The sequence below is a fragment of the Ceratotherium simum genome, chromosome 21 (assembly GCF_057802395.1).
Source record: "Ceratotherium simum simum isolate JZ-2026a chromosome 21, ASM5780239v1, whole genome shotgun sequence".
In the NCBI taxonomy this organism is placed as follows: domain Eukaryota; kingdom Metazoa; phylum Chordata; class Mammalia; order Perissodactyla; family Rhinocerotidae; genus Ceratotherium; species Ceratotherium simum.
In genome coordinates this window covers 47,182,897-47,192,079 of record NC_141920.1, presented here as the reverse complement: position 1 = coordinate 47,192,079, position 9,183 = coordinate 47,182,897, and the positions used below count along the sequence as shown (strand labels likewise).

The following is a 9,183-nucleotide window of genomic DNA, read 5'->3' as shown; positions in this document are numbered from 1 at the left end:
TACTATTTAGGGTATCAAGTTCCCAAGCAGCCAGAAAGTGACTCTTTGCAGAGAGCCTCCAGATATGATAAAGTGTTTTTTTATTTAAAGATGTGAGCCTTCCAGATGTAAATGCACCTGTCGCAGAACTCGATACAGTTGAAAAACAAAATAAGCAACAACCTTGTAGTATAACCATTTGATATAAACTGCTATCCCAAAGTTCTATAAAGAAAATTACACGAGATAAAATATACAGCCTGGAAACAGAAAAAATAATAACTGTCTGGAAAAAAACAATAATTATAAACAGTTTTTCAATTCGGATAACTAATCAACATGAAGATTTTGATAATCGGTTTCATTTCTGAAACATCTTTGAACTTGGAAAATAAAATATAATGCTTCACAAGAGACTTTTATATCCACAGATGTCATAACACAACTATTTTTACTTACCCTGTTGTCTCTGAGGAAAGTTTGAAACGAAAGACTATTTTTTATTTAAGCTAATAGAAGTAAACAACACAATTTGAATTAAACCAAAACTTAAATGCCAAACTGCAGTTTTCAGGATTCCAGCAATCACTTAAATACACACATAGGTGCTTCTTTTTGCATCACTAATTTAAAAAAAAATTAAGTAGGCAATTCCAGTGCAGGTGAGGATGAAGACCTAGCTCAAGTGTTTCAAGTTCAGGAAAGACCTGTAAAAGTAGCATCATGTTAAAATTGCAGCAATATTCACCTTGCTAAGTCAATAACCGACATCTGCAAACAACTCACGTTAACTTTGCCTTTTGTTCTTTTTGTATTTTAAAAATACTACTATACACACTTGGCTAGTTGACACTTGCTTCCCAAAGGTGACCATGCTGGTCTCTCCCCACCCACTAGAGAGGGCAGATTCTTTGCAAAACTCACTGAAACGAACAAAACAATGATTAAAACAACTAAGAGCAAAAACACCAAAGACATTCCAACCAAAAGGCTGAAGCCAAAGAGGAAAAGGAATAGGTAACACACTGTTCTTGCCTTCAAGACACATACTGTTGGGTTAAACTGGAATCGTTTTCACACATTCTTTTCCTTTTCTTCCCCCTTTTTTTTTTTTTTTAAACAATAAGATCTTGCTTCAGAAAGCACTTTTCTTGTTTTTCTTTCTCTTGCCTCAGTCTTCAGGAAAACTTAAAAATCGTATCTTCATTTCCCTGTTATTTTTTTTAACTGCAAGATTGCTTTCAAAATTTAGTCAATATGTTTTGCACACTTCTTTCGTCTTATTCTTGGTCGTGTTCAGCATTTGGTGAAGAGTTCACACCATCCAAGTTCTTCTTTGCTATGCAGGTAAATTTGCAAATCAAGGGATGACAAAGTTTTTTAAAAATCAGTTTATCTGTGGTTTTGTATTTTCCAAGAGAAACTACCATTTTCACCTGATTTCTGCATCCATGTCATATTTCTTGAACAGGTTATATTTTTTCGACAACAAAAAGACCCATTTCGAACTGCTAGAAATATTTGGATTTGGGTTTTTTTTTTCTCTTTCTTCTTTTTGATCATGGTAGTGATAGGAAAATAAACTCTACATTGGATATTTACTTTCTTTAGCGACAGAGAAGGAAAAAACAAAGGGAAAGAAAGCTGTAAAGAACTTTACAGTTGCAAATTAAACAAGAAACATTCTAACAAATAAAAATGTACCCTCTTTCTCTTATCCAACCTCCATCCCCACAAAGCAAAAACAGAATACTTACAAGTTAGCATCTGTGTATTTATGAGTGTCTCTGTGTGTGTATTTTCTCTCTTCTTTGGATTTGGATACTTTGAGCTAATTTGGAAGTGCCTGTTTGGTTGCCCACAAAATGATGCTTAAGAGTCTAAAGATGCATAAATTAGAAGCCTTACAATGGCAGAGGACGGTCATTGTATCTCATCTCTTTATGCGCTCTTATGGTGGGATCTAAGAGCTTTTTTTTTTTTTTAACACTTTAGATGATGGAGCGAGTGAGGGGCTGATAGCTGGAGAGGACGAGGCGAGCCTCGCACAGCCCCTGGTTCCCCACCCCCGTCCCCCCCCACCAACTCAGCACCACATCCCCCTCCCCAGTTATACTGGACTTTGCTACGAAGTCACTTTAGGAAAACTGGGGTCTGGATGGGGAGAAGGGCGGAATCCTTCACGTCAAGTCTCCACGCCAGCCTTGGAGTTTCTGTCTCTGTTGCTCGAGGGCTGGGGTAACTGCCGGGATAGAGGCGGGAAGGATGGAGAAAGCAAAGGGGGGTCATCTTTTCAAGAAACACCCAACTGCCCCGTTTACCTTTTTTGCCTCCAATATGGGGAGTGGGGGTGAGAGAAAAAGATGTCAATGACCATTGTTTGCTCGTTTGGGATGTTGCTCCGCCCCCCGAGTCTGTCGTAAACCTGGCGCCGGACTAACATAAACCCCAGATCCCGCAGCTCGGGGGGCTCGCCGCGCCGCCGACTCCTCGTCACAGGCGCTGCCGCCGCGGCCGAGGTGGCGGCGAGGAGCGACCGCCGCGTCCCGCCCGCGCCCGCCCCGGGCCCCCCTACCTGGCCGTCCGCCGAGCCATGTCGTTGAGCCCCAAGCACACGACGCCCTTCTCCGTGTCCGACATCCTGAGCCCCACCGAGGAGACCTACAGGAAGTTCGGCGGCGCCATGGACGGCGCGCCGCCCGGCCTGGGGGCGCCCCTGGGGGCCGCCGCCTACCGCGCGCAGCCGCCCGGGCCCCCCTCGCAGGCGGCGGCGGGCGTGCAGCCTGCGCACGCCATGGCGGGACACAGCGCGGCGGCGGCGGCGGCGGCGGTGGCCGCCACCTACCACATGCCGCCGGGCGTCTCGCAGTTCCCGCACGGCGCCGTGGGCGGCTACTGCAACGGCGGCCTGGGCAACGTGGGCGAGCTGCCCGCCTACACGGACGGCATGCGGGGCGGCGCGGCCGCCGGCTGGTACGGCGCCAACCCGGACCCGCGCTACTCGTCAAGTGAGCGGGGCCAGGAGCGCGGGACTGCGGGCAGGCGGCCCGTGCGGGCTTTTCCCGCCACAGCCCGGGCGCGGGGGGGCTGCAGCCCGGGGCCGGCACGCGCGCGGGGCAGGGACTCCGGGCCCCCGCCTGGGGCGCGCAGGAGGTCTCGGGGCCCGGGCCGAGGGCGCGCGGGGGGTCTCGGGGCCCCGGCCGAGGGCGCGCGGGGGTCTCGGAGCTCGGCTGGGGGCGCGGGGGTCCTGGGACGTAGCCAGAGGTTCCGCCGGCGTTGCGGCCGCGGCGGTGTGAAGGGAGCGGGGCGGCGGCGGCGCTCACCGGGCTTCCCCTTGGGCCCCTCCCCAGTCTCCAGGTTCATGGGGCCGTCGGCGGGCGTGAACGTAGCCGGCATGGGGTCGCTGACCGGCATCGCGGACGCCGCCAAGTCCCTGGCGCCGTTGCACGCGGCGGCGGCGGCGCCGCGCAGGAAGCGCCGCGTGCTCTTCTCGCAGGCGCAGGTCTACGAGCTGGAGCGGCGCTTCAAGCAGCAGAAGTACCTGTCGGCGCCCGAGCGCGAGCACCTGGCCAGCATGATCCACCTGACGCCGACGCAGGTCAAGATCTGGTTCCAGAACCACCGCTACAAGATGAAGCGGCAGGCCAAGGACAAGGCGGCGCAGCAGCTGCAGCAGGAGGCCGGCCTGGGCCCGCCGCCGCCGCCGTCCCCGCGCCGCGTGGCGGTGCCTGTGCTGGTCAAGGACGGCAAGCCGTGCCAGAACGGCGCGGGCACCCCGACGCCCGGCCAGGCCGGCGCGCAGCCGCCCGCCGCGACGCCCGCGCCCGAGCTCGAGGCGCTGTCGCCCAGCCCGCCCGCGCTGCACGGCCCGGCGGGCGGCCTGGCTGCCCTGGACGCCGCCGCGGGGGACTACGGCGGCGGCTTGCTGGGCGCCAACCTGCTCTATGGCAGGACGTGGTGACCGCGGGCGCCCCGCGGCGGGGTCCTGCCTGCGCCCCGAGGGGTCCGCGAGAAACTGCGGGAGCGGATGGGGGAAACTTACCGAAACGGACTCTTGAGTACACGGTGGTCAAACACGAACAATGGTCGTGGAAAGGGGCAGGCTCTGAACCTCTTTGCGGGGGGTGGGGGACAGCGACAGCCCCAGAATCGAATAATGTGATATCACGCCAGGAGGCTTTGAGGTGGCGATTTCCTCCTTCTAGAATTCCTAAATTATGCGAAAAGCTGGCTGAGTCCACATCCACCACGTTCCTAACCAAAGCTCTCAGAGTTTTACAAGTTGGAAACTTTGTTGGTCTTTGTAGCTCTAAAAATCAACCAGCTTTAACAATCCTTTTTGAAGTGGACCTTATCTTGGGCGATTAATTTTCGAAGGGCCCCCCTTAAGTGCAATTTCATTAATGTTTGATTGAAAGTAAAGTGAATTGTAGCTCAAGGTGGCTCATACACATAGCAACATTATTGCAGAGGAATTATTGCCATTTAGGTAATAGAGAAATGGGATAAAAATAATCAAAATACTGCTTATATGGATTGATACAGCTTTTTAAATTTAATGATGATTTTTAAATGTCTTAATCATTATTTGGCAAATGAGCGTTTATTGCCCTAAAAGAAGATTCCCCCCGCCCCACAAAATGCAGCTCATTATAAGAAAGAAAGATTGAAAAATATGGAATCTGCTCTCCCCAAATCAATAGGTAAAATAAATACATCCTATTTTTCTGTAGACATGCGCTTTCTAAGGTATTGGCTTGTCTGAATTTGAATACCTTGAATACCTTGATAAGATACTAGAATCAGCAAGCGAAATTGCTAAAATGGACATCAATTAATTAATCTATACTTCAAAGCATGTCAAGAAGAAGGAAGAGAATAAGATGATTTACTGAATTGTAATCATGATGTAAAGAATAAGTAACTAAAATATTTATAATTTCTTCATCATATTTAGAATTTAATAGGGGTTGCACACCAATTTTCTTGGTGTTTTATTGTACAAATAATGTATTTACTCTAATATTCCAATTCATAATTCTTGTGTTCCAAATGGATATTTAAATATAATTTGAAAGGACCTTAAGTACTTTTTTTGTAAAAGTCAAGTGGTCATTTCCTTTTCACTAAGTTGTATAGGTTTTGTTTTGGTTTGGTTTTTTTTTTACACTAGTTGGCATGATGTGACAACACTGCTCAGTTTACTCAATTTAAATAACTGGTATTCAAGTAAAAATACTAAAAGCTGAAGAACATGAGCTTATAAAATGAATGAAAATTAAAAACATAATATGGATAAAGTGTGATTTATAAATGATCAAACAAATAGTTACCAGAGACCCTAAACCTCTTCTACATTTGAAGTTTTAGAATTACCATTTGAGGCTGAAACATTTTATTTTGCTTCATTGTTCTCGTGTTTTTCTGAACGTGCAAAGTGAACCCTTAGGGAGGTGTTTTAGAAATTAAACTTGTACTTTCTTTAAACTGTATTTTATATAGTTAAAAAAAATAAACTCCAGTCCCTTTCACTGAGGGGAAAGAAACACTAGAGAAGCAATGGGATCAGCCTTTATCAAGGGGTTGTTTGGGAAACAACTAATTTTTAAAACATTTTACCTAAAAAGAAATAATTTGAGCAGAAAAATAGTATGAAAATGGTGCAATGCACCTACAGAAAATTCTCCCAATTTGGGTTCTTACATATTATGGATTGACTTTAAAAATGTTAACCAAGCTAGCATAAATATTACTGATGTGCCAAATTTCAAAATGCCTGTTTATATTGATTTGATTCCCTTATAGTAGTACCAGAATTCTGAAATTTTACTTCTAGAAAACGTGTTCTGCAAGTCCACATGGTTTGGGATTCTTTTTTTTTACAGCCCAATACTTAACAAAAAACAATAATAGCTTATGGACTAAGGACTTTAAGTAACATATTTAAAGAAAATAAATCTGCATGGACAGTTTTTTCCTTAATACTTTATTTTTGGAACAAAGAATCCCTTAGACTAAGTGAACTCTCTATCAAAAAGATCATTAAGAAGAAATAGCCTTTTTTATATAGTACTTTCCGAAAGCGTATTTGGTGTAGGCATATCTTTTTCCTTTTAGCGTTCCTGTAAGTAGTAAAAGATCCAAGCCAGAAGTAATTTATAGAGGGCTTAATATTCTACACCCAGAAACGTACTGAGTTTGTATGTGCACATCTTGAAATTAGGATAAGGTTTGACTCTTGAAACATTAAAATAGAAAATGTGCTTACTATAGAATTCCACATGTAAAACAAGATCTTTTTTCTTCTTTTGCAATTAGTGCTTTGCAGATCTTTTATAAAAACACAAACGGCCAGACTAGGTGAAACTCATTAACTGAAGAGGAGGATAAGTATCTTCACAACCAAGAGGGAGGACTGGCGGCAGGGTCCGAGTGGAACAAAGCCCCTCAAAGTTTAGCAGAGGCCACAGCACAACTCCGTTTCAGAAATACTAACCGCAGAGGTGACATTTTCCTAAATGTTTTGGGGTTTCATAATAATCTAACTTATCTTTTCCAACTGAGGCACAGAAGCCAAAACCCAGAACCGGAGATGCAGAGAGGAACTGCAGGGACTTCAGGTACTTGTCTGTAATCTTGGGCTGTAAATGGAAGTGTGTGTGTGTGAGAGTGTGTGCAGTGTTGAAGGACACAGGAAGGGTGTTCTGTATATGGAAGGGTGGACATGTAACCCAGTTGTCTTCTATTTAATACTTTCCTTAGAACTAAAACCTAATCGTCAGAACAAGTAGTCGATCAGACTTTTTATCAACACAGATGTTGTGTTCAAACTCCATTCTGCTATCGATTGTTTACTTTCAATTTAAAGCAAATCAGAGACTCAATCCTATTCACTAAATGCAAGCACCTTCCAAAGACTTGCTTTGTTAGCTGCATTGAATACTGATGATTTAGAAAGACTTATGGAATAAATTTGTGAGCCATAATCACATAAAGACCCATCGATTGGATTTTTAGATTGAATTTTTGCCTAAACTAATGCATTAGGTGGTGGCAATATAAATTTCAGATGTAGTTCAAAGCATGAATGACATTTCCCAACTGTTTAACATAACACTAACATGTCCTGCATAAATCCCTGTACGTTAATTACTTCAGTTTTTTCTAATATGGCTACTTGCCATGCCCAAACCCAATGAGATAGGGAACTAGGATACATTTTATTTTAAAAATAGCCTTTTACTGCTAGTGAGATTTGATAAGCATCTGGAGAAGATTCAAAGAAGACTTGCAGACTGGGAACCGCATCCACATCTGGTCAGGAACTCACTTTCTCCAGTAAGTATTGAGATAACTTTGTGATTTCAAGATCATTTTTATTATTTTTAAGTTAGGAGATAATGGAAGCTTCTGGGAGAGGTTTTTTTTTGTTTCATTTGTTTTTGCTTTAGAATGTTTACCTGCAATTGAATGAAATGCCTTTTATTTCAGTTTTTTTAAAAGTTCCATGTAACCTCATTTCAGTAATCGTTTAGGTGACTTTTGATAAAAGGTTAACCACTAATATTGCCTAATTCTAAGTTGTGCAAACTATTTTTCAGTAGTGAATAACTCTGTTCCTATTTCACACGCAAAAATTAAAGCATGTTGTCTCTTGTCCCTCGTTTCATAAATACGGTATCGGGAAACAAGCAACAGTGTTCAACTTCACCCTGAGTGAAGGAGAAACCCATAGAGAATGGGCCGTTTGTTATTTTATTAGTGTGCGGACTTTCTTCCTGGTTGGAAGTAGTAGAGCAGTCGATTGCCAGGAATAGTCTGGGGGATCTCAGCTCCAGGACCCTCTGGGGCGGGCAGGAAGAGGCGTCCGACCAGCGGGACGAAGCTTGACAGCCACTCTGCCGTCTGGGATGGGGACTCTTAGCTGACTCTTCGGAGAATGTCTAACTTTTAGATTTCTAAGCATAGCTAAATGCGGTTACGTTCAGACTTAGGACTTAAAACAGCAGTCTCGAAAAGAAGACCATTTCTCCTCTCTCCTTACAGGTTAGCTGTTTGCGTTCGTGCAGGAAGTTGCGACGGTGAAACCGGGCAGGTTGAGAAGCTGCAGCGCCGCATCCGGGGAAGCGAGGGGTGGTGCTCCGGTTTGGGCCTGGCGGCGGCCGGGACACGCAACCACTGTGCCGGTCGGCGGTCTGAGCTTTCCCGCGCCCACCCTGCCCGACGCCGGCAGCTCGCGGAGCTCCCGGCCGGCGTGCAGCGGGGTCTGCGGCGGGACGCGGGGCCGTGGGGCGGGCCGGGCAGCGAGCGCCGCGAGGAGCGGGAGCCCGGGGCCCAGCCACCTGCGCCGAGGGCCCAGCGCTTCCGACCCCGCCCGGGGGGCAACCGGGCCTGCGGGCCTAGGACCCGACTCTGAGGAGCAGGCGGTCTGTCCCCGCCGCGCCAGGCCCGCGGCTTCCGCGCCGCCACCATCCCGCCCGGCTGCGGAGCGGCCGCTCCCCGGGGCCCTGGACGCGGTGGAGGCGCGCCCGACGTCCAACGCGCCCCACGGAAACGCGAGCTCAGGACCCCAGCCCCACCCGGCCTGCCCCGACGTCTCGAGTCGTCACACGAAAGTTAACCTGTCGGTCATTACACTTAATTTGCCTTCCTAACGCTCATACAGGAAGCTAATACTAGTTTGTAGATGGCCTTGTACTTTAACGTGCATTGCTGTATTCGATCTTTCAAAGGAAGACAACTGCTCATTAAGGGCTCTTAGAGCCACAATAAAATCAGGCTGTTTCCAGGTTCTAAGATTTTTAAGAATCTTTAATATGAGCCCCTAAAAAACTGCCCTAAAGACAATATAATGGGGTACAATTATTTAAAATTGGCCCGTTGACTTCACTCTTACATCCGAATATGGAGGGGATATTTATAGCTTTAAACATTTCAAAGTTCTAAAAAGCGTTGACTTGTTGAAATAACAGGCCATTTTTCTTTAAGAGTCAAACGTGGGGACAAGTTGGAGAGATGGAGGAAGAATAAGGAGAAAGAAGCAGGGGTGAAGTGAGGGTCCCACGAGCTGGCAGATGTCCTTCCAGCACAGCACCTGTTAAGAGGGAATCCAGCCCTCATGTTTCCATCAGGCTCTTTGCTTAGACGTCTTCAAAACACTTTAAACATTCATTTTCAAATTTAATTTGTTTTGAACAGTTACAT

The 9,183-nt window shown here is 46.5% G+C and overlaps 1 protein-coding gene across 1 annotated transcript; it reads left to right on the top strand.

Annotated features, from left to right (window-relative positions):
- Positions 1–2,572: 2,572 nt before the first annotated feature.
- On the top strand, positions 2,573–3,940 carry NKX2-4 (NK2 homeobox 4). Its single transcript, XM_087444906.1, has 2 exons — positions 2,573–2,987; positions 3,330–3,940. The coding sequence occupies exons 1-2, from the start codon at positions 2,573–2,575 to the stop codon at positions 3,938–3,940; spliced, it is 1,026 nt and encodes a 341-aa protein (XP_087301032.1).
- Positions 3,941–9,183: the final 5,243 nt, after the last annotated feature.

What these genes read in the sequence shown, in the direction of transcription:
- NKX2-4 (XM_087444906.1), top strand. Translation starts at nt 2,573, where the DNA reads ATGTCGTTGAGCCCCAAGCACACGACGCCCTTCTCCGTGTCCGACATC. An exon ending in GGACCCGCGCTACTCGTCAA is followed by an intron (nt 2,988 to 3,329) that starts GTGAGCGGGGCC and finishes GCCCCTCCCCAG; the next exon opens with TCTCCAGGTTCATGGGGCCG.